The sequence below is a fragment of the Talpa occidentalis genome, unplaced genomic scaffold (assembly GCF_014898055.3).
Source record: "Talpa occidentalis isolate TD23 unplaced genomic scaffold, MPIMG_talOcc4v2.1 talOcc4.12, whole genome shotgun sequence".
Classification (NCBI taxonomy): domain Eukaryota; kingdom Metazoa; phylum Chordata; class Mammalia; order Eulipotyphla; family Talpidae; genus Talpa; species Talpa occidentalis.
The window spans coordinates 62,794,603-62,818,924 of NW_023601212.1; the positions used below are offsets into that span (position 1 = coordinate 62,794,603).

The 24,322-nt window shown below is 41.1% G+C and overlaps 2 protein-coding genes across 9 annotated transcripts in view; one reads left to right on the forward strand and one right to left on the reverse strand.

Moving 5' to 3' along the window:
* The window catches only part of SCYL3 (SCY1 like pseudokinase 3), a 34,123-nt gene extending 15,494 nt beyond the window's left edge, over positions 1-18,629 (forward strand). For 7 of the 8 annotated variants that reach the window (XM_037506518.2, XM_037506513.2, XM_037506515.2 and 4 more), the window contains exons 8-13: positions 8,466-8,543; positions 9,421-9,560; positions 10,752-10,936; positions 13,607-13,778; positions 16,599-17,296; positions 17,784-18,625. In XM_037506518.2, coding sequence (XP_037362415.1) covers positions 8,466-8,543; positions 9,421-9,560; positions 10,752-10,936; positions 13,607-13,778; positions 16,599-17,296; positions 17,784-17,843 — 1,333 coding nt within the window. In that variant the 3' untranslated portion in view covers positions 17,844-18,625. Of the gene's footprint in view, positions 1-8,465; positions 8,544-9,420; positions 9,561-10,751; positions 10,937-13,606; positions 13,779-15,757; positions 15,920-16,598; positions 17,297-17,783 lie in introns of all 8 variants that reach the window. The other variant, XM_037506519.2, reaches the window with a different exon arrangement.
* FIRRM (FIGNL1 interacting regulator of recombination and mitosis) overlaps positions 16,637-24,322 on the reverse strand; it is a 47,487-nt gene continuing 39,801 nt past the window's right edge. Inside the window, exons 20-24 of the mRNA XM_037506510.2 lie at positions 22,916-23,029; positions 21,007-21,111; positions 20,388-20,468; positions 19,650-19,769; positions 16,637-18,762 (exon numbers count right to left, since the gene is read on the reverse strand). Of these exons, the coding sequence (XP_037362407.1) occupies positions 18,562-18,762; positions 19,650-19,769; positions 20,388-20,468; positions 21,007-21,111; positions 22,916-23,029 (621 nt within the window). The 3' untranslated portion in view covers positions 16,637-18,561. The remainder of the gene's footprint in view (positions 18,763-19,649; positions 19,770-20,387; positions 20,469-21,006; positions 21,112-22,915; positions 23,030-24,322) is intronic.

Here is a 24,322-nt window from a genome sequence, read left to right on the forward strand (position 1 = left end):
AGGGGAAATTATCTCTAGGGATGGTGGACATCCCTAGAGATATTGGGAGGGTGGGGCGTGGGCATATTATTAAACAAGGAGAGGGGATAGTTTTACTGCAGTTACTATTTGTCATTTATGTTTCAAAGAGACAAGTCTTTTTTTTAGTCTTTTAACCAAAGTATTTTAATGTCCTTTTGGGTGACTCATAATAGTAATTTATTTACCATGATATAGTCTGTATAACAAATAATCCTATGTAGCAAGTGGGTCCTGTCATCACTGTGTGTTAAGAGTTCTTTACTAAGAATTGTATTTTAAATAAAAAGGGGGGCCTCCACGGTGGCGCAGTGGTTGAGCGCTGAGTTGCGAAGCTGCCTGCAGCCTCTGCAGCACTGGTTCATTCACCGGCCGCCTGGTGACGGTCCCACATGGCGCGCAGACCTCTCCTGCCGCCCGCTGCTCCCCTCAGCAGTGTACTTCGTCAGTCTGCCTGCTCTGCTCTCCGCTCTGGCTCTGGTGAATTCTCTCACCCTCCCGTGCTTCTGACTGTACCCAGTACTTGTATAAATAAATAAATCTTAAAAAAAAAAAAAAATCAGAAAACTTAAAAAAATAAAAAAAATAAAAAGGGGAGGGCCTCCCTGGTGGCACAGGGATTGGGGACAGCGCTATCAAGCTATCGCCAGCCACTGCAGCACAAGTTCGATCCCCAGGCAGTTAGGGAGCAATCCACATGGCACAGCAGACCTCTCCTGCCTTGCCTGCTACTCCCCTCAGCAGTGTATTTCAGTAGATCTGCCTGTCTGCCTGTTCTACGCCTCACTCTCTCTGGTCAGTCCTCTCACACACCCCCACCCCACCGCACCTCTGGCTTACACCTGGTCTTTGTATGCATAAGTAAATAAATCTTTTAAAAAATAAATAAATGGGGAATAGGAAAGCCAAAGAACACCAATTCCCCCTTCTCCAAATCTCCATGAGGAGCAAACCCAGCTTTGGGCAGCAGAAGAGCCAGGGCTGAGTCCCTTGCTAAGGCAGCTAAGCCAATTTGATTAGGTCTGAGTTAAAACATTCGTGCTTTTTCTAGGCTACAGAGTGGAGGGAAACAGGTGTGGCTATGTTATGTGGAGCCACAGGGGGCTGCTGTGCTGACTGTGGGCTGAGGTGGTGGATGGTGGGGCATACTGTGAGCATCCTTAAGCAAAACTGCCCCCCAAGGCTTCATGCCTTTAGCTACCCTGCAGGAAACTGATCCCTCTTTTCACCCTCTGCCCTGCCTCGCTGAAAAAATGAAGGACTCTCTGCAGGAGAGAGAAGTTCTGTGACATGGAATTGTACCAGAAAGTCCTCTACCCCCAACCCTCTTTAATTTTCAACTTCACCAAAGGAAACTTGAGAATCAATAACTTGTTTTGTAATGGTAATGTCATTTCTTCAGTATATTTATTTTTAAAATTCTCTTACATCGTCAGTTTTTGGACAGTGTTTGATTTCTCCTCTTAAGTGTAGTCCCCGTAGTTCTTCCACTACCACACCATCTGTGATCCACCTCCATTGTCCCTGTGCTGTTTCGTCCCCTGTTTTGACCCCTCACCCTCCCCTCCTGTATGCTTGAAATCTATGGTCAGCTTGCAAGTTTTATCTTTTACCTGGCCATTTGTTTGGTTCCTCTGTATTCTGCATATAAGGAAAATCATCTGAAGTCAGTCCTGACTGACTTTGCTTAGCATATTCCCTTCCCTCTCCATCCATGTTGCTGCAGATGGCTTGAGGTTTTTTGTTTTTTTTCTCTTGATCACTGAGTAGTATTCCATTGTGTGTATATACCACATTTTCTTGATCTGTTATCTATTTGGGGACATTTAGCTTGTTTCCATATTTTGGCTATTGTAAATAGTGCTACAGTAAACATAGTGCAGGTTTCCTTTCAAATTAGTGTTTTTATATTCTTTGGGTAGATTCCTAGGTGTGGAATAGCTGAGTTGTATGGTAAATACATCTTCAGTGTTTTGAGGAACCTTCACACTGCTTTCCATAGTGGCTGGACTAGTTTAGTGTAAGAGGATTCCTGTTTTCCTTCACATCCTCACGAGCACTTGTTTCTGTTTTGTTGTTGTTATTTTTAAGTATGGGTCATTCTCACAGGTGTGAAGTGGTATCTTCACTGTGATTTTGATTTGGAGTTCCCTGATAATAGGTGAGGTTTTTAAAATCAAAAATATTTTTAAAATTTATTATGTCATGGAATATTTTGCCTATGTTTTCTTCTATATATTTTATGGTTTCAGGTTTTACATCCAAGTCTTTTATCCATTTTGAGTTGATTTTTGTGTATGGTGTGAGATAGTAATCTAGTTTCATTCCTTTGCATGTGGCAGTCCAGTTTTCCCAGTGTTATAGGGCAGCCCCGATATTGAACGTGTTCCTGGCTGTGGGTCCTCACCCGCACGCTTACAAGGGACTTATGAATACTCCACTACAGGCACACACAAAAGGTTAATAAAAGGTTTATTTACAAGGGAAAAGGAAATAAGGAAAATGTACAACTCAGGGAGAAAATAGGGAAATAAAGTCTTTAATGCATCCTACCCGATCCGCTGACCTGGAAACCCAAAAAGCACTCTCTGAGCTGGCCGGACGGCTGCAAGCTGGTGGAGAGCCAAAATGGAGGAACCCCTCCAAAGCCCATGTGTCTGGCTTTATACCAACCTGGCTGCTTAACCCCACCCTCAGGTCCCAGCTACCTTCCCTTTGGTGGTGATGGGATTTGGAGTTCCCAGTGTCTTTGGCTTTGGCCTGGGGTGGGGGTGGAGTCCACAAAGCCCGTATGGAATTAGCTTTAGGACATCTTTTCCCCCCTAACAATTCCCCCCTTTCACTTTATGTCCCCCTAACACCAGCACCGTTTGTTAAAGAGGCTTTCCTTGTTCCAATGTATATTCTTTGCTCTTTGGTCACAGATTAGTTGACTGTATATGTGTGATTTTATTTTTGAGCTTTCAATTTGATTCCATTGGTCTGTGTGTGTGTTTTTGTTCCAGTACCATGCTGTTTATTATGGCTTTTTAGTATAGTTTGAAGTCTGGGCCACCATTATTCCTTGGAGACCTTTGACTGTCCATATGAATTTCAGCAATATTTGTTTCATTTCTTTGAAGAATGCCATTGAAATTTTTACTAGAATTGCATTGAATCTATAAATTTCTTTTGGTCAAACGGCCATTTTGATAAATTCTTCCAATCAGCAGGGAATGTCTTTCCATTTCTTTGTGTCTTCTGTTTCTTTCAACAGAGTTTTATAATTTTCCTTATATAGATATTTAACCTCCTTGTTAGGTTTATTCCCAGATATTGATTTTTTTTTTTTTGGTACAGTTGTAAATGGATGATTTTCTTAAATTCTTCCTCTTCAGAGTGATTGTTTTTGTGTATTAATTTTGAAACCTGCTACTAGACTCAACTCGTTTGTTGTTTTAGTTTTTCTGTGGATTTTTTCGGGTTTTCTATATAATATCATCTGCAAATGATGATTTTTTTTTACTTCTTCCCAATTTGGATTCTTTTTATGTCTTTCTCGTGCATAATTACTCTACCCAGGATTCACAGTTTTATATTGATGAGCTGTGGTGAGAGTGGACATCCTGGCTTGTTCCAGATCTTAGTGGAAAGGTTTTCAGTTTTCCACCATTGAGAATGATGTTAGCTGTGAGTTTGTTATATATGGCTTGTATTATGTAAAGATAAATTCCTTTTATTCCAGGTTTTTTTAAAGGGCCTTCATCATAATGGATGTTGAACTTTATCAAATGCTTTCTTGGCATCTATTGATATGATCACATAGTTTTTTTATTTTTGTTGTGATGAATTGTGTTAATTGATTTCTGGATGTTGAACCATCCTTGTGTCCCTGGAATAAATCCCACTTGGTCATAGTGTGTGATCCTTTTAATGCATTGTTGGATTCAATTTGCTAAGACTTTATTAAAGATTTTATCACTCGTGTTCACTAGGGAGATTGGTATGTAGTTTCTTTTTTGTGTTGTCTTTGGTTTTGGTATTAGTGTGATGTTGGGCTTATAAAATGTTTTTGGTAGTAAGCCTTCTTTCAGTTTTTTGAAAACTTTTTTGCAGGGTAGGCATTAGTTCGTCCTTGACCGTTCGGTAGAACTTGTTTGTGAAACGATCTGGTCCTGGATTTTGTTTTTCTTAGAGGGTTTTGATTACTGTTTCAATTTTCTTGCTTGTAATTGGTTTTCAAGTTTTCTGTTTCTTCTTTATTCAGTTTTGGGTAATTATATAATTCTAGGAACTTGTCCTTCTCATCTAGCTTGTTGAACTTGTTTGCATATAAATGTTCATAATTACCTCTAATTATCATCTGGATTTCTGCTGTGTCTGTTGTAATTTCTTCTCTTTCATTTATGATCTATTTATTTGCGTTTTCTCCCTCTTTTTTCTTTTAAGCCTGGCTAGGGATTTATCTATTTTGTTTATTCTAAGAACCAGTTTTTGGTTTCATTGAGTTTTTGGATTCTTTTTAAATTTATATTTCACTTATTTCTGCTTTAATTTTTATTTCCTCCTACTGGCTTTTGGTCCCCCCCCCCTTTTCTAGTTCCTTGAGATGGGACAGTAAGTTGTTTCTTTGGATTCTTTCTTGTTTCCTTTATTTATTTTTTTAAGATTTATTTATTTATGCAAGAATCTGGTACAGACCAGATGCGTGGGAGGGTGAGAGGATTCACCAGAGACAGAGCGGGGAACAGAACAGGCAGACTGACGAAATACAATGCTGAGGGGAGTAGCGGGTGAGACAGGAGAGGTCTGCTGTGCCATGTAGGTATCTCCCTGGCCTGCTGGGAATTGAACCTGCACTGCAGAGGCTGCGGACAACCTCACAGCACTGCGCTCACCCAATGCACCACCAGGGAGGCCCTCTTTCTTGTTTCTTGATGTTGGCCTGTATTGCTATGTACTTCTCCCCTCTTAATACTGCTTTTGCTGTGTCCCATTTGTTCTGGAAGATAGAGTTCTCATCATTTGTCTCAAGGTATTTTTTTATTTCTTTATTCATTAACCCAGTGGTCTTTTTTTTCTTTTTTAAAGATTTATTTATTTATTTATACAAGCACTGGGTACAGTTAGAAGCGCAGGAGGGTGAAAGAATTCACCAGAGCCAGAGGGGAGAGCAGAGCAGGCAGACTGACGAAGCACACTGCTGAGGGGAGCAGCGGGCAGCAGGAGAGGTCTGCGCGCCATGTGGGACCCTTGCCCTGTGGCCAGGGATCGAACCGGTGCTGCAGAGGCTGCAGGCAACTTCGCAACCCAGCACTCAACCGCTGTGCCACTGGGGAGGCCCAACCTAGTAGTCTTTCAATAGCGTATTGTTCAGTCTCCATGTAATGGGGGATCTCCTTGCTTTCTTATTGTAGTTGATTTCTAGTTTGATACCTTTAAGGTCACAGAAGATACTTGGTATAATTTCAATCTTCATGTAATTGTTGATTTTTTTTTTTTTTTTTTTTTTTTTGGTGACCCAGTATGTGATTGATCCAGGAAAATTATCCATGTGCAGTTTCCTATAGATATCTGCTAGGCCCTTGTGGTCTAGATCTTTGTTTAGGGCTATTGTGTCCATGTTTATTTCTGACTCATTGATTTGTCTGTTGGTGAGTGTGGGCTGTTGAAGTCTCTGCCGCATGTATTGTCTCCAATGTCTGTTTTCAGAGATGATGGTAATTGTCTAATATATTTGGTGCTCCCTCATTTGAGTATATATTAATGAGTGTTAATGTCTTCCCAGTGTATTGTCCCTGTGATTGTTATAAAGTGTCCATCTGTGTCTCCTCACCTTTTTTATTTTTTTAGCTTGAAGTCTATTTTATCTGATGAAAGTATGGCTATCGCTGCCTTCTTTAGGGGGGTCATTTGCTTGTCAATTGTTTTCCAGTCCTTTACTTTCAGTCTGTGTTTATTTTTAAAACTTGTGCTTCCTGGAGGCAGCAGAGTTTGGATTCTGTTCTGTAATCCAGAATATTGCTTTGTGCCTTTTTATTGGTGAGTTTAGTCCATTAAAATTTAGAGTGGTTATTGACACATATAAGTCTGTTACTTCCATTTAGTTTATTATTTTGTGGTTTTATTTAACTCCTTGTTGAGTTTCCTGTTCATTCCTCTGTTGATTTAGATCCTGAGACTCCTTATATTTCTCGGAGTGGGGGTTAGTAGTAGCAACTTCCTAAAGATTTTGTTTATCTGAAAAGGTCCTTATTTTTTACTCAGATTGGAAGGAGAGATTTGCAGGATATTCTTGGCTGGCATCTTTGTCTTGTAGTTTTTTGAATATGTCACTCCATTCTCTTCATGCGTTAGTGTTTCTTCAGAGAAGCCTGATGTTAGCCTAATCAATTTTCCTTTGGTTATCTGTTACTTTCCTGTTACTGGCTTCATTTTATTTTATTTTATTTTATTTTATTTTTGGTCTTGGACTCTTAGAAGCTTTACTACTGTGTCTTGCAGTTTTCATGTTATTTGATAGTTTAGTGTCTTTCTAGCTTCCTGTATGTGTTTCATTTCCTTCACTTATGGGTCAGTGATGTCCTCAAATAGCTTTTCAGCTCCCTTGTCTCTTTCTTTTCTATCTGGGATACCTATGACCCTTATAGTTCCTTCCCTTATGGTGTCAGATAATTCTTAGTTTCTTCATTCTTTTTCCTTTGTATCTCTCTCCTTTTCTTTCTTGCTTCTTTTCTTATCTGTATTTTCAAGAATATTGATTCATTCTTCCATATCATTTATTCTGTTTCCATGACTTTTCCCAGTTTTTATTTCCTCCATTGATATTTTTATATCCTGCAGTTCCTTTATTTTCTTATTTTAGGTTCAATCTTGATCTTCTGTTTGTTGATAATGTTTTTCATAGCTTTTATTAAGATTTACAATTTATTTATGCATAGAACTGTGTTGTAGGCCAGAGGTGGTGGGGGGAGGGGGTAAGAGGATTTCCCAGAGACAGAGTGGGGAGTAGAACAGACGGATCTGCCGAGGGGAGCAGCAGGTGAGACAGGAGAGTTCTGCTGTGTCATGTGAGTAGCTCCCTGGCTGGGGATCGAACTTGTGCTATAGTGGCTGCTGATAGCTTCTTAGTGCTGAGACTTAACCCCTTGTGCCACCAGGGAGGCCCACTCATAGCATTCCTTTCCTTCTTTGCTCTTCTCATATATCTCTTTCTACGTTGTTTATGTTGTTGAAGTTTGTTTACTATCTTCATTATGGCAATTTTGAATTCTTCATCTGACAGGAAGAATTCTTCCATGTCAGAGTTGTAGAGTTCTGGAGATTAATTTTTTGCTCCATAATATATCATTATCTGAGGGCTTGCTTGATCATTTATGTTTTTCCTTCTCCCTGTTGTTTGCTTTGGGTTTGCTCTGTTGTAGTTGAGGCTTTTGTTGTGTGTGAGTCTTTCTCCCCCCACTACTCTGGGTGCTTACATAATAGTGGACACAGCTACTGAGGCCTTGTAGGATGCAGGGTGGTCCTAGACCACCCTTCCCGGAAGTACTTCCAGGCCTTGTTCTGGTGGTTCGGGGGATGGCTGGATTTAGAGGCTGAGTTGCTGGGACCTTACTTCACCCAGGAGTGGAGGCTTAGGCCTGTTTCTGATGGCCAGGAGGGCAGAGGGTTGCTGAAGATCTCTGATAAAGGAGGAGGCTGTATGCAGCTGAGCACTTAAGGGGGTACACTTCCCCTTGCAGCTAGGGGCGAGAGGTGTAAAGCTAGGTCCTACAAAGCCACAAGTGGGGCTTCTGCCTGCTCCTGAGGAGCTGATGGCTAAGCCTGGAGTCAGGGGTGTTTTACCCAGGGGTTGCCTAGAGTCCCTGATGTAGAGCAACGTTGTGTGAGGCCCAGGCTGGGGCACCTGTCTACTGGGAGGCACTGGCGCCTAAGTGCCGAGTGGGATGCACTTCCCAGTGTGGCTGGGGGCCCAAGGTGAAAAACTATGTCCTGCAAAACCCCAATTCGGACTTTTGTCTGCTCCTGAGGAGCTGATGGCTGGGCCTAGAGTCAGGAGTGCTTACTGTAGGGGTTGCTGATATAGAGTAAGACCCTGCAAAGCCAGGCTGGGGCACCTGTCTGCTAGGAGGCTCTGAGTTTATTTTATTTAACCACATCCTATTATAGTGAACAGTTTGGGTGATGATGATTAAAACCACAAAGTGTGTTAGCAAGTATATGCATGTGTTTAATAAGTGTATATACTTTTCACAGATCTCTGATAACCTTAAAATAGTACTTCTCTGTGGACTTTTTCCATAGTATTTCCTTATATGCCTGCTTACTCATGGAGTGTTCTGACTGGCATAGGGGAATGCCCCTGCTGAACATAACAACATGACTGGGACACTTGCATATTTAACATGCCTTTTCTAATCTTATCCTGCGGTTTTTTGTTTCTGTTTTTTAACCTTTTTGGCATGTAGGAATGATTTCCTAGAAGTGGTGAATTTCTTGAAAAGTTTAACATTGAAGAGTGAAGAGGAAAAAACTGAATTCTTCAAGTAAGTTCAGAAAGTTAGCATTGCACCTTAAAATTCAGTGAATTGGACTAAGTCCATGTAACCACTTCAGTTATTCAGGTCAGACATTTGGTTTCTCTAATCACATTTATTGAGCATTTCTTAAAGGTCAGGCGCTCTACAAAACTCTGGGATAGACAGTTCTGCTGAAGCAAAAATAACAGATTAAAAACAGTGATAGAGCTTGCTGGGCACCCGAGAACACAGGAAGGTGGAGGTTAAATAAGAGGCCCGCAAAATCGTGGTGCTGGGAAGGGAGGTAGGCATGAGAATAGATGTAGACCACTTTGTCGCTAGTGGCCTCAGGGCCTGAAGGAGACAATGCATGTCCTGGCCCGTTTCCTAGAAATCAGGAGGCAAGACTATCTGCTGAGGGTGAATGTACAGTGAGTGGGGTATTATTACTATAAATATTACTACTATTACTAGATATCACTATTAATATCTAATCTGTTTTTACATGTATTATTTCAACACATTTAATAACAAAAGCCTGTATTTTATTTACTGTGGAAACTTTAGAGAATGTAATATGCTGTGTTTTCAATTTGGGAAGGTTCCCTTGAAGACGAGAAAGCCTCTGACTTATTAGGGGAAAAGGAGGACATGTTTGCTCTAAGGGGACATGTGTCGGAAGTTTTTCCTAGTGTGGCCTGGAGGTCGTCTGCCTGCTGATGAGCGGGCCTTGCCTCCGCCTTCTGCTTGTTGCTTCAACACCAAGGCATCAACCTGTCCCATTCCTAGCTACATTTCTAAATGCAAATCTTTGGTGGAAGTGGCAGAGGTCATATGGGTCTGAACCCTAGCAGTGAGTTGATCGTGTGTCACCAGTGTCTCAGGCGCTCCTTTTTGCCCTCAGGTTTCTGCTGGACAGAGTCAGCTGCTTATCAGAGGAATTGATAGCGTCACGGTTAGTGCCCCTTCTGCTTAATCAGTTGGTGTTTGCAGAGCCAGTAGCTGTTAAGAGCTTTCTTCCTCATCTGCTTGGCCCCAAAAAAGGTGAATTTTTTTCAAGGAATTTGGGGATTATTAGTCCATATTTGAAGAGTGAGATTATTGTACAATGAGGTTAATGTATGGTTCTAAAAATGGAGCCATAACTGGTATAACTTCGACTCAAACCTGGGTACCAAAGCCCACAGGATAAATATGGAGCATCTTCTGGGGAGTCAGATTTGCAATTGAGTCTTATTAACATACACACAGGAGACTAGACTCTGAAATGCATGTGCAGAATTGAGCTAAGAGCACATCTTCAGGAAACTCATGCATCTGCAGTGAATCATTTAGGCCTGTGCCTCCTGACTTCCCAAAGGTGATCCATTTGTTTTGTTTGCCCTGGAAAGATCAAAAAGCACAGATCATTTTACTTGGAGCTTCAGTTTCTTTCCCTGAATGTGAAATGAGGTTCTTGCCTTGCAACTTTATAGAACGACAGAGGGGAACACATCAGGCTAGGGCATAGAGCACTAACATAATCTTGTGGAATTTTGAGTTCCATAGACTTGTGCTTTCAAGAATTTATTTTCTGAAAAGATCTCAAACCAACATAGCAGTGTTACACAGGTACTGTTTACAGTGTAGGATGTCCTTCTGTCTGTATTTTGCTGTTATTCCTGAGCCATGGATTTGCCTTTATCACTCCTCCATCCCGTTACTCAGTAGATCTTACGTTGGAGTGCGCCTCTGAGCCACTTAGGGAGCTTTAAAGTGTGCCCGGAGGCCTCGCCACTGGTTTGGCAGAGCCAGGGCAGGGTCCTCTCTCTATTCCTCAAGTTCCCAAATGATCTGAAACGGGTCCCTGTGTGATAAGCTCTCCCCTGACTGCTAGGTGGAGAGGCTTCTCCAGCTCCAAGTTCTGTGGTAGAGTTTAACATCGCCTGGCCTTGCAGTAAACCTAGTATATGAAGTTCCTTACTGATTAAACTTTAACGCATAAGAGTTATTCACTCAGGAGTCTATTAAAATACATGCTTTCTTTGTAGTACTTTAAGTATGATGTAGTATTTCAGAAACCCTTCTACAAGGTGGAGTGTGCTAAGTGTAATTAAGTCTTCAGTGATTTGGGGTCAACAAATTTTGTTTGGGTCTTAAGACTTTAGAAGAGGACGTCTACATGTTACGAGTGCTCCTTTCACTGAAACATCCATCTGTTTTTCCATCTGTAACCACCTCTGATCTGGGGGGTAGACAATGCACAGGGAGACACCCCTTGCCTGCTCTCACCAGCCCTGTTCCAGTCGCGGGTGATCCCCGTGCTGCTGCAGCTGTTCGAGGTCCACGAGGAGCACGTGCGGATGGTGCTGCTGTCCCACCTGGAGGCCTACGTGGGCCACTTCTCGCAGGAGCAGCTGAAGAAAGTCATCTTGCCTCAGGTCAGAGACAACGGGCCGGGCAAAGGCAGGCGCAAGGAGAGGGGGCCAAAGGGAGGGTGGGCAGATTGGGGGCCATTCAGGCACGACCTTAGAAACCGTGGAAGCAGCAGTTTGGTCTAAAAGCCCGCTGGAATGCAACGGGCTGAGTTGAAATTGCATTTCTAATTCCTTACACACAGAGCAATCAAACGGACGTATTTGGTCTTAACTTGAGAAAAGTATCATTCCGTTTAAGTACTTGGGGGAAAGAACAAAAGTCATTCGTGGGATGTTTTCCATATGTGCACCATAAACTGTGAGGGTCCATAATTACTATAAACTTAGAAGAACGTATACTTATTCACAGATAATGGTTTTTCAGCCTGTTTATTAGCCATCAGAGGGAGTTCTGTTAGGGTTTGCCACCCGAGAGCTTCAGGTTTGTATTTTTTTCCTGTGGCTGGTGTAACAAATGACCACAGGCTAGTGAGACTTAAAACTTTGGGAAAAGTCCCAACTCTCGGTGTCAACAGGACCGCTGAAGGCACTGAGGAGGTAGCTCCAGCACGCCTGAGCATTTATTGGCTGTAGCTGTGCAACTAAAATCTGTTGTCTCATGGCCTTTTCCCCCGTGTCTGTCTGTAAGATCACTAGTCATTGGATTTAGGGCCCAATCTTCGACTCAGTACAAGAGTATAAAAGCTCTTGTCAGTCACATGGTATCTTTCAAACAGCTGGCTTTCCTATGAAAGGACTGTAGGGCCTGGTTTTATGCCAGGTCTTATATATAGTTATTGGGGCAGAGGGAGGTAACACACTCTCTGTTTTCAAGGAGCCAAAGGTGGAAAAGGTAGATGTTTTGTTATCTGTTGAGTGTAACCACCCCAACACCGAGGGTGAAACAGCAAACATTTTGTTAATTCTCATCATGGTTTGGATCAGCTGGGCTCAGCATGGTGTCAGATGAGGCAGCACACAACTGGGACCCCCCCAGGGCTGACACGTCCTTGGAGGGGGTGCCCAAAAGGTTGGGCATAGCTGCAACATGGGGATAGTGGGCCTCTTCCTCCATGCTCAGGGCCTAGGAGCCCCTGAGTGACATCCCGCCATGATTTCTCTAGCTGAGAAGGTCGCCTTCTCACAGGGCTCCTGGAAGTGCCAGGGCAGCCTTCTGAGAGTTGGGAACTGACAGCATCACTTCTGTCACATTCTCTTGGTTAGTCAGTCAGCCAGGTTCACTGCGGGACAGATCACTTGGGAGGACTGCAGCCTCACTAGTTCAGCACTCTGTACATGTGAGCAGTGAGACTCGGTATGTAGTTGTGTCTGAAAATACAGAAGGATACAAAGCCCTCTCTGAAATAGCTGTCATCAGAGGTCTCAATTGGCATTGAGCTGAGGTCAAAAAATTATTAGAACCATGTGAAAGGCCTTGAAAGCTCTTTGGCATGATTTCCCCTGGAGGAAAAACTTGAATTTTCATGTGCTAGAACGTTTACTTAGCAGCAGGGCAAATGGACGGTAGGGAGGGAGATCATTTAAGATTCTGTTAGAAGACTGCAGCTAAGAGATGACGAGCCTGGGGGAAATGTGGCCGTGGTTATGGGAGAGGGCGGTAGAGAGGAAGAGATGGGACTCAGTTTCTCACTAGATGGCAGTGGTTTGAGGGTGACACTGGGGTTTCTGGCTTGGAGGCGGCAGAATTTGAATCACACACAGGAATTTGCTTCAGTTTACTTACACATCTTTGTTTTGAAAATGCCTGATTTGCCAGCGCTGGAACTGATAAATTATCAAATCCTGCTGGAAACTTTGATCTTGGGTAAATGAGGAAACGGGATAAGAAAAATAAAAAGATTCCTTAGTTGAAATGAGAAGTCCTAGCAGGGCTGGGACTAGAGCCTGGGATTGACACCTGGGTGCCCTGCTGTCCCCCCTCACATCTGGCTCATGCAGATGATGTTTCACATCTTTGCCAATTCAGAGCAAATCGCCACTGATTCCTGCAAGTAACTGTCTTGAATTTCTTTCATTGATAAGTAACTGAAACCCACTTAAATGAACTAAAGCAAGATGATGTCTGTAAAAGGGACTCATGGCCACGCAGCCCTTTCCTCTCTGCACCTGTTCCATTTTTGAACCAGCTTTCATTGTTTGGTCTGCACGTGGGCACACAAGGTTGTCCACAGCTTCCAAATTTACTATCCTGAATGTAAGCAAACCAGAGAACCAGTGTCTCCAAATTCCAGTTATTACTGGATAAAAGCTCATAGTTGACTCAGTTTGGGGCAGGTGTTACATGCAACCGATATAAAGCACATTCCCAAAGTCCTGTCCTGGTGGGTGTGTAGTCCTAAGAGGGCAGGACTGGGCAGGTGACATTGGGACCTAGAGCGTGGGCGGGAGCGCAGACAGGGAGTTTACACTGAAAGCTTTTATAGCAGTTCAGCAGAGGAATTTTGTATTTCCCATGTATGTATTCTTTTAATTTGTCTTAATCTTTCTGTGATGATGAGGGAAGGAAAACATTGGCCTTTGACAATAGTTTGAGATCCACTGGCATAGGACACAGGACACAAATCTAAAAAATGAAGTTTATCTAAGCAAGCACAGTCTAATGGCAGCAGCTGCTGCTTTACAGGGTAGAAAAGACAAGCAGTGTGGTGGTTTCACCACCTGATTTGCTCCTAGGTGTTACTGGGCCTGCGCGATACCAGTGATTCCATCGTGGCGATCACTCTTCACAGCCTGGCCGTGCTGGTCTCCCTACTTGGACCAGAAGTGGTTGTGGGAGGAGAAAGAACCAAGATCTTCAAACGCACTGCTCCAAGTTTCACTAAAACTATTGACCTTTCCCCAGAAGGTAAGAATGGTGAAAACGTATAGCTCTGTATTCTAAGCATTGTTGTTATTTGGTATTGTACAAGTAATACCAGTGGGCCATACTCAGTCAAATGATATAGAAAAAAATGCCCCCCCCTCATTCCAGGGGGTGTGAGTTACCAGTTTTAATAACTTTAGTGGGAATCCTTTCATCCCTTTTTTAAACCCACAGAAAGACACAAGGGTGTATATTTACACACACACACAGAGGAATTTTTCTTTAAATGGTGAGAAAATACTGTGCACAGTGCTACAACTTGCTTTTTCCTGTAGCAGCTTGTCAGGGTCCTGTCCCCAGGTCAGTGCCTAAAACCGAGCTCACCTTTTTTGACAGCTGCCTTATGTCGTAGAATGTAATTCATTCTGTGATCTCCCTCTTGAGAGCCACTACAGTGCTGCAGTAGCCTTGCATATATCCTTATGTAGTTCAGATTTTATTGATAGAGGCTAAAGTTCCAGAAGTGGACTTATTGGGTCAAAGAAAATAATGTGAGTTTTCAAAAAAAAGACTAATTCTTAAACTAGATATTTAAGTTCTTTGATTTTTGTTGGCCTATTAGATGAAAAGCTGTTAGGTATTTCAAGAAATACTTATTTTGGTGTTCCCATTGGATGTTCCATGGAAAGCAGCAATAATTCCTGGTTATGGTCATACTTTGTCAGCTATAATAGTCAATAAGAATTTTTATCACTGTCACTCCAGCTTTTTCTTTGTATAATTCTGAATAGCAGGAGAAGAGTTTATTAGAAAATCAGTTGTCTCTAATTTTAATGCCAAGATAATTTTGAAAGCAGATCTAGCTTCCTAGAGTTTTGAGGAGTCCAAATGCCACTAGTGTCCATGTGGCTCCAAGGAGCTTTTGAAGAGAGGAGGGTTATGGAGAAATCGCCACCTCATCTTAACCAATTTTTCTTTCAGTAGAATACAAAAAATGAGATTTGTATTCCACATCAGGAATTTTTATTTTCTTGTAGGGGAGACAGTATATAGTTTAAGAGTCTAGGGGACAGCTTTGTATGTCCAAACATCTGATTTATTGGATGGAATTCTAGGTAATTTATATATGGTCCATCTGAATTACTCTGGTCTTAACAAGAAACCAAAAAAGCATCAGATGCTATTTTTATTAAAAACAGATTTTCCAAGAGCACAGATCAGGGTCTCCCCCACTGACTTTCCAAGCCAGGCTCATGACAGAAGATGGCTAGTGAGCTCTGGCCGAGTCCATAACCCAAGTTTCTAATCAAGAGTGGTGCTTCTTTGTTCGTTTGCATGGTCAGACTTAAGGGCTAATATTGAGGTTTGTGAAAAGTGTGACTAAGGAAAGTAAGTCTGCCTGCAGGGAGAGTTGGAAAAGACAATTTAGAAAAGGGCACACTAGGGAAGAAAAGGTATCCTTTTTCTTCATGGAGAACAGTAACAAAGGTAAATAAGCAATAAGGGTGAGCACTTCACCTAGGCTACCTCCTGAGTTGAGGAAGTATTCTTTTCATCATTGCCCACTCGATTATGAACTTTCTGGTAAACTGAAGACAGCATTTATTAGAACTATTTCTTTCTCAGTTGGAAGTTAAAAAGGTAAATTTTATGGACTTACAAGTATATAGTCTGTGGCTTTAAGTACATTCAGATTGGTGTGCTTATATTCCTATGACTCATTGCTTTAGAAGGCTTTTAACTTTTATAACCAATTGTCCTTTAGGTGCATCTAAATCCAGCCTCTCACCTAATGCCAACCCCCACTCCATCACCACCATGTGGCCACCCAGCTTGTGCTTAAACATCTCAGAGGTGCCACATACCAGAATCAGTTTTTTCAAACACGTGGAGAGGCTCCCTCCCTGAAACTTATAAATCTTTTATCTGTGCTAAATAAGCCATAGCCCTTCACCACTGCTCACCTACCATGTGACAGAGCAAGAAGCAACTTACCGTCCCTTTCATTACTGTATCTCCAGACTATCTCTTGCGCACCATCTGCAGCCAGCACGGTCAGACCCTGCCTGGTTCAGAGAGCCTCTCCTCTAGCTTATTCCCTCAGTGTTTCTCTTCTGGCAACATGCCCATCAACAGTGAGAAGCACATAGAGCGAGATTGCTACAGTACTCTCTTACGCACAGGTAGAATTACTACATTTATTTAGCTTTTAAACTGTTTGGATAAATGTGTTCCTGAGTAATGTTTAATTTTGAAAATTAAAGGCATTTCAGAAATATAGACTGACTTACAAATAACCATGTAGTCTGCTTGGGTCTCACCACCTTTCTCTGGGCTAGAGGGTTTATTTTTCCCTTCATAACTGGTGAGAAGAGCAAGCTGACATTACTTGAATTCCTTTCCATATCCGATACTTTGCTTTGGGACTTTCAGTGCTTTAATCAGCCTCTTGTAAAAAAAAAAAAAAAAAGGTCACTAATAGTTCTGGCAGGTGTTAGTAGCACAAGACTTTCCAGTGCCCTGACTGCACTTAGGGAAACAATGATGTGTTGGCTCAGGCAAACTGATTTGAGCACACACATTCAGGGCATGCATAATTAACACCTTGAAGTGAACATCCCTGTATTTGTTTGTAGGTAGTTATGTAAAGGATTGGACACTCCAGTTAGTTGCTGCTTGATAGACTTCCATCGATCACAATTTTAAATATTTGGAAGATTTACATCACACCTTTGTTAACTGGGATCTCTGTAGTTTAGAGTACCTGGATATTTCGAAGAAGTTAGACCTGTATGTTGCCTTAGTGTTAACCTCCTTCTAAATACATTTCTTGAGAATAATTCTTGTGTGTTATCCCCACAGGAGATCAATTTTCTCATCCTATTAAATTTCCCATGAATGGAATCTCAGATGTGAAAAATACCTCAGGAGATAGCAAACACTTCCCATTAAGCTCTAAAAGGTCTGAGGAATGGCCTGACTGGAGTGAGCCTGAAGAGCCTGAAAACAAAACTGTCAGCTTAAAGGTTTGGCCGACAGAACCCCACGATACTGCCAACCCCCCACTCTCTCACCAGACTGCAGAGGAGGAGACTTGGGACGACTTTGAGTCCAGCGGTTTAGATGGTAAAATAAACCCAGGAGATGGAATCACTGCTGCAAGACCTGTTACCTCAGGGGAGCAAACGGCTGTTCCTGCTCTGCTTCCACTCACCCAAGAGTCCCAGGCTTTGAAATCAAGCCCACCCCAAAAGACTAATCTTGCACAAAGCGGGGATAACCCAGACCAAACCAAGCCTACAAAAGTGTTGTCACAAGAAAGGCACCTTAAAGCGCCGTCAGAACTTGGTTTAGGAGAGGAGTTTACCATTCAAGTAAGAAAGAAGCCAGTACAAGACCCTGAGTTGGACTGGTTTGCTGACATGATCCCAGAAATTAAGCCTTCAGCTGCTATTATTATTTTACCTGAACTGAGGACAGAAATGATGGTTCCCAACAAGGATGACATCTCACCAATGATGCAGTTCTCTTCAAAATTTGCTGCAGCAGAAATGACTGAGGTGAGGATTATTAAATTGTGCTGTTAGCATATGGATTTCCCCCAGGTACTAGTTAGAACACACAGCATGCTGTTTTCCCAGCCAGGAAAAGACTAATTAATGTACTCAATGGGTTAAAATGATCCAGTCAAGCACAAAACAAGTTCAGTTCCTATAAAACAGTCCCAAGCATCACTACATTTTTCTGGGGAAGGAAAGTTAAGTGTGTAAAAGATCACTTGTTACATTAAAGAACTTTTTTATTTAAACCAAGAATATGGTGCCAATAGAATGAAATAATTACTGGATTATGCAGTTCTTGTAAAGTGAGTTTGTTACTATAGTTTCATAATACTGGAACCACAGTAATCTTATTCTTCAGCTTCCAGTTATTTTACTTATTAGCACCAAGATATGTACTCTGGCATCAAAAAAGAAAGTGTTTGTTCCCTTTTAAAAAATTCCTGGCTGTGACGATTTGTTGAGCTCGCCCTTTGTCTTGTTGCAGGGCGAGGCTGGAGGCTGGGGAGAAGAAGGGGAGCTCAGCTGGGAAGACAGCACCTGGTGACAACGGGTGTGAATGAAATCTTAGGAAAAAGGATTCCTTTTAAAAAAAAATATCAAACTAATACCTCAAAAGCAGGCTCTACAGACAAGAAAACCCCAAGGCATCCTGTTTTTCCCATGCCAGGAGCTTCTTTTCCAGTCTGTGCCAATTGCAGCGCGAGCCCTCGGGCACCGGCCCTGGGCGGGACCTGGTGGAGCCTGCCTTTGACTGAGGCTGGGTCTGCGAAGACCACGTGGCTGCAGGAAGGTTGGATTTACTGCTTTTTTTCCAGGACAATTCCAGAAGTAGAGAAAATAAATACAAAAATTCAAGCTGATTAGCTTAACTTTGTGCCATTTCTTTAACAGTCAGAAGAGTAAGGTCTATTGTGAAATACAACTTACTGAAAAAATTTTAGCTATAAAGTATATAAATGACAAAATTGCTAAGGTTTCCTTGGGCAGCTTATTTATTTGTTTACAGTTGTACTATCTGGAGTAAATGGCCCTGCTGGGACCTGGGCGATTACTGACTGTTCCACATGTTATGTTGTACCAAAGTTCTTAATGAGAAATATCCCCCACAATCCTGTTCTCTGAATGTCCAATAAAGCCTATTTTAACTAGATTCAACTTTATAAAAGCTGTTTTATGTGAAGATACACAGACATAATTACATCCATTACAAAAAATACTGCAGGGCAACAAAAATCATACCCAATTCTAGTGATCGGGTCCATTCACGTTTCACCCTGGAGCACAAGACATTTTATCTTCTCAGTCCTTTCTTGGAGTGCCTCCAATTCCATCAGGAGCCAGTCTGGAGCAGGAGATTTGTGGATTAATAACTCAGTAGCCTCCAAGGCCCCTGTTGCTGCTTGCAATGCTGACCTGTATTCTTCTTCCAGGGGGAACTCGTGACGGGCTCTCTTTGCATGAGGCTGGCAAATGGGAAAAATGTGATAAGTAATGCCATGATACCCATTCTAAAAATGAGAAAACTTTCTTGTAAAAAAAAAAAAAAGTTTAATGTGAAATTTTCTTCTAGCCATTGCTCCTAAGGGCACCCTAGAAAAATATGTGAATGCATTTTTGCTTTGTCACAATGACTCAGGTGCTACCATTATTGCCCAAGGAAGCTAAGAGAATGGTTGCCTCATCCAGTAATTTCCAGTGAGTATTCTTTAAATATTTAATCTTTTCTTATAGAAAACAAGCCCCATGTGTGAATTTCCTAAATGCTTTCAGTTTTCTTTTTAATAAGTTTATGACTGATAAGAGCTATGGTCTTTGATTTGAAGCCAGTTCAACAATAAATTGTCAGGCTTTCTAACATTGCACTGGGAGTCAGAGGGGCCAAGATGCCTTTTATAATCACTGTTCTTAAAGAAGGGTCATAATTTTTAAAGGTTTATTTATACTATTGATATGTTTGTAGGTTTCAGGCATAAAAGGTACAAGTTACTAACATATACTTAAACATACATAAAAATTATAACTAAAACTTATCAGATTGGTGTTCAAAACATTTAGAATATATTTAGTGGTGTTGATTGCTTCTGATTTTGAGACAAAAGCACAACTTAAGCTGATGGCTCAATAATTAGGCACGGGATTAGAGAAAACATTTTGGAAGGTAAGTTAACTGGTTTTCTTCTGTGGCTCAAACTACTGTATTTGCAGCATCACTTGTATAAGTATATAACTCTCCTAACCCAAAGGTTACTGCAAATAAGTAGTCCCATCAGCTTCCTGATGGGTTGACAACCTTTCATGGAGAAGAAATGTGATTATTAGTTTCTGATCCATACTAGAAAGTTGTCCATACCTGTAAAGATGACCATTTTACTGCTTTTTCAGTAACTTTAGCCAGGGGCACCCAGAAAACACCCTTTTCCTGTTTCACACGTTCCACTTTAGCAGCTGCAGTTTCATCTACAAATCCAGTCTGCAAAATGCATGAAAAACCAAGTCAGCATCCACCCGCCAGCCTTCTCTAGTGGATCACAAATGGTATATGAAGTGCCAAGTGCGAAACAATTCTGGCTTAGCCTGTAAGCTAGGGAGATCCTGGAAGTGGATTCATCTCTAAGTAATTTGGGCAAAATTATATAGGGTTCTTTCCCTGCAGAAAACGTGTATCTTTTCAGGAAGAACTGATAGCCTGCTAACCTTTACAAAATGAAAATTTGGCAAAAGCAATATACATGCACACAGACTTAAATCTAGCTTATAGTATATAATATGAACCTGTGTTATACCTACATTACAGTAGTAAATGCATGTGTATCCAATTATGCTCAGTCATCCCACTACCAGCGCTGTAGTCCCCCAAACTACAGGCTGAGCAGCTTTATACCTGAGACTTAAAATGTGGTCCCAACTGCTTACTAATAGTGTTTCACCACTTTCCTGAGCACTGTGGAAACTGTAAATAATTTCTTCCCAATTGTATAACCAATTTCATGATGAACTTTCTAACTTTTCTAACTTTCTAACACTAACTTTCATGATGAACAAAACAAAGTAAGTATACTACTGTATTGATACTATACAAATAAAATACCTTCTCCAGAAAGGATACAACTTTGTTCTTAGTTTCTTCAGAACTGAGACACTGAGGAACTATCTCTTCAAGATTTGTTCCCTATAAAAGATTAATAAGTAAGACCAATTTAAATATATTTCAACAATCTGCAGAGATATAGGAGTTACTCAAAAATGCATCTGAAAATACTCAGTGCCAACAGATACTCCAAAGATACTATCAAGCATAGTGCTGTTAGCTTTAATTACTCCTGCTGGTTATACCAGCAGGACTGCACAGCAAGGGAGTGAGGCAAGGAGCCACCTTCTCAACAGGACAACACTCACAGGTCTGTGTGCAACACCCTGATGACCCCTGTGATAGTCTGAGTTGAATGGGTTACCATTCATCCCAGAAGTACCATCTGAAAGTGCGTGAGTTAGTAGATCTGGTTTGATGCTTACACTGGTTACTACCCACAGGAGCACAGTAAAGTTACTTCATTTCTCAGTGGCTCATTTTAGTGTATAATAGATGGTGGGTAATAATGCCTTCAGCAGAAAATTTTATGACTAAGATATGAAAGGAGCTCAATACATGTCTGGAATATCTGAAATACTACAATGTTTCGGAGATTGTTGTGGTATCTTAGTCTTACCTCGGCAAACTGGGTAAACGCCTCCAAGGCATGTTGTTCTAGCAGCCAGTTGCTGTCAGCTAGTAATAAGGCAAAAATAGAAGACAGGTTGGGCAGAATTTTGTCCTAAAAAAGAGAATCAGAATTACTAAGTAGAGGAAAATCTGAATAGAGCACATTCAATATACTTCACGTTGCAAGTTTCTCTAATTCCATCCCAATGAACACATAGTTAACACGGGTAGGTCAGGTCACTCCTTTGCTCTTATCCTTCCAATAGCTCCCATTTTCCTCCAGGTAAAAGATCAAAGTCCTTACAATGGCATGCAAAGCCCCACTCCCTGTGTGGCTGTCCTGGCTCCCCAGGCATATCAGGCATGCTTCTGTCTGACTCCTGCATGGCTGGCTTGCTCAGCTTCAAGATTTACTCACATGTCCCTTCAGTGAGCAGGCTCTTCCCCACCACTGCTTAATTTTTCTCCAAATTACTCCCCTCCACTTAATATATATGTGTCACTACTGTGCTAGTCTGCTTCCTCTCCACAGACAGTGGTGGGTATATATATATATACTTGATCAGTTTAGTTTTGTTTTTTTTTTTTTTATAGAGGCATGTTTATTTATTTATTTGTTTGTTTGTTTTGTTTATACATGCACTGGGCACAGTCAGAAGCACGGGAGGGTGAGAGAATTCACCAGAGCCAGAGCAGGGAGCAGAGCAGGCAGAAGGACCGAAGTACACTGCTGAGGGGAGCAGCGGGCGGCAGGAGAGGTCTGAGCGCCATGTGGGATCCTCCTCCAGTGGCCGGGGAGCAGCCGGGGATCGAACCGGCGCCGTGGGAGGTCGCAGGCAGCTTCACAACCCAGCGCTCAACCGCTGCGCCACCGGGGAGGCCCCTGATCAGTTTAGTTTTACTGAAACCTCAGTAATCGATTAAAATAGCACCTGGTACATAGCAAGAATTGTTTTTTCTTGAATAAATGTATCAATCTCATCTGGGAACTTTAAAATGCCTCAACATGCTGATGGACCCCAAAATTTCTTCAGGGCCTAACTTCACTCCTGGGAATACATAATGTAACTTTTGCTAATAAAACATCTTTTCCTTAGATTTTTGGGCACATTAGGGTCCACAACTACACATAAATGAAGCAGCATTTTGAGTATATTTTATGCTAGAAAGATTGCTCAAATGCAAGTATCTTGGTATACAAAACTTTTTGTACAAATGGTAGAGTAGTATTCACCTGTGAACAAATAAATGAAAGGGTTCTGTAGAAAAGAGCCAGTTAAATTTTTGGCTTCAGAAATTTTAATCCACATTTATTGACTAATGTCCATAATAGCTTTCTGATTACAGAAACAGCTCACTGATGAGCTTATATACATATGGGGGAAAAAAAAATCAAGTTTCTAGAATTGCTGGATTTGGACCAAAGTAATAAGGAAGGCAGAACCCTAAGAGAGAGAATTCCTTTTGCTGAGATAGATATGTGATAAAATTTAGTAAATGAGTATGGTTAGGTCATAAAAGTACACTTTCATAAATATCCTTTCCAACATTTTGGAAAACACTGTCTTTTCCTTTAATATAAAACCAAGAAAATAACTTCAGTAACCAGATTTTCTCATTAAACACTGCATCCTGTGAGACAAATATGTTTTCCCTCCTCAGGAGCTTTGTGTGCTAAAGCCTAGTTGGACTGAGAATCTTCGACTAACAGACAACACAGTTACTTCTATATCAACATGATTTTGGAAGAAAACAAGTTCTGTAGTAACATCATCTCTCCACAAGATTTTTTTTTCACTAACTTTCATTGTCAACAATACACAGAAGTCCCCAAATTAAAAGCCTGCAAATCCCTCAGTCACTTATTCTACAGAGATTTTGCTTTTAATAACATGATAACAAAATAAGAGTATTACCTGGGTAGCCTGAGATATAGTAAGTTTTCCTAGAGAAGATAGGAAATCCAGCATTGCCAAACGAACATGGTCAGGAGGCTCCAACTTAAGAAGTGAGGTTTGCAAAATTATTACCTATGAGGGAAACACCACAAACAGTTATAAATGAAGAGACTAAATCACTGAGATTTTGATGGGTATGTGGGCAAGGGAATCAAAACTCAGCCACTGAACACTCCACAAAGCCTAAATCACAAGTAGAATTTAAAGAGCACAAGTGATTTGAGTTCATCTTACAGCATTCTTCCTACCAACCACTACTGTAAGCAAAAAATTAAAGGCAAAAAACCCTGTGTTCCTGAAAAACTATATACCAGTGCTCTTCCTTCAATTTTTAAAATGTATATTTTTCATAAATGATAAATTCATTCCTTAAAATGGAGACCGGTAACCTTTCTATAAAGGACCAGATGGTAAATATTTGAGACTTTGTAGGAACACAGGAATGTTCCCCATGAATATAAACATACAAAATATAAAAATCATCCTTAGTTCTTGTGCTGAAAAACAGGATGGCAGAATTTAGTGAGATCAGATTTTGCCAACCCCTGAATTTAAAGGAACAGTGAGACCAAGTCTTTTATAAAGGAATCAATCCCTAAATGATTTTGTTGAAATTTCAGACCCTTAGTTAAGCAAAACTATCTGTCTTTAATTTCTGAAAGAATATTAGATCCTTTAGTCAACAAATAATTTGTCAATTATTTGCAGTATTCTCATTTTCTATAATTTATTAGTCCATGTTTACACATCTACTTAATTAAAATGTATATAATTAGTAAATACTTGTTAATGCTAATTTCTTCATGTACATAATGCTAATTTCTTCATGTAGCTCACCAGAGCTACTGAAAACAAAGTATTACTAAATTTCACTTCCTACCACCATGTACCCTGACAGGTTACACTTCTTCCAGCATCCAAAACAGAAAGGGTTATTAGCTTTACATCCTAACAGTTTGTGTGTGTTTCTTAGGTGACCATAAACTTAAGCCAACTCTTGATTTTGGAGATCAGGTCTGCCTAGGCAAGAACCCATTTCAAGGCCTCAAAATCACTTCAGGCAAGATGAAGGTCTCTTTTCATGAGCTCAGAACTTTCAAAAGGGGAGCATAACTTAGGTAACATCACAAAAATTCTCTGGACAAAGACCCCAGTTCTACCTGCCTCACCCCATATAAGCTGGGGGTCAAAACGAAAACTCAGTAGTTGGATCAAAACTATTTTATTGCAAAGAAACAATGAGGACTAGCTGTAAATCCATTTTGGTCCCCACTCTCACAGCTGCTCAAATGCCTTTTAATCTGCTGTGATTCAGAGTCAGCATATGAGCCATGAGCCTAACCTCAGGGACTTTTCTTGAGCAGC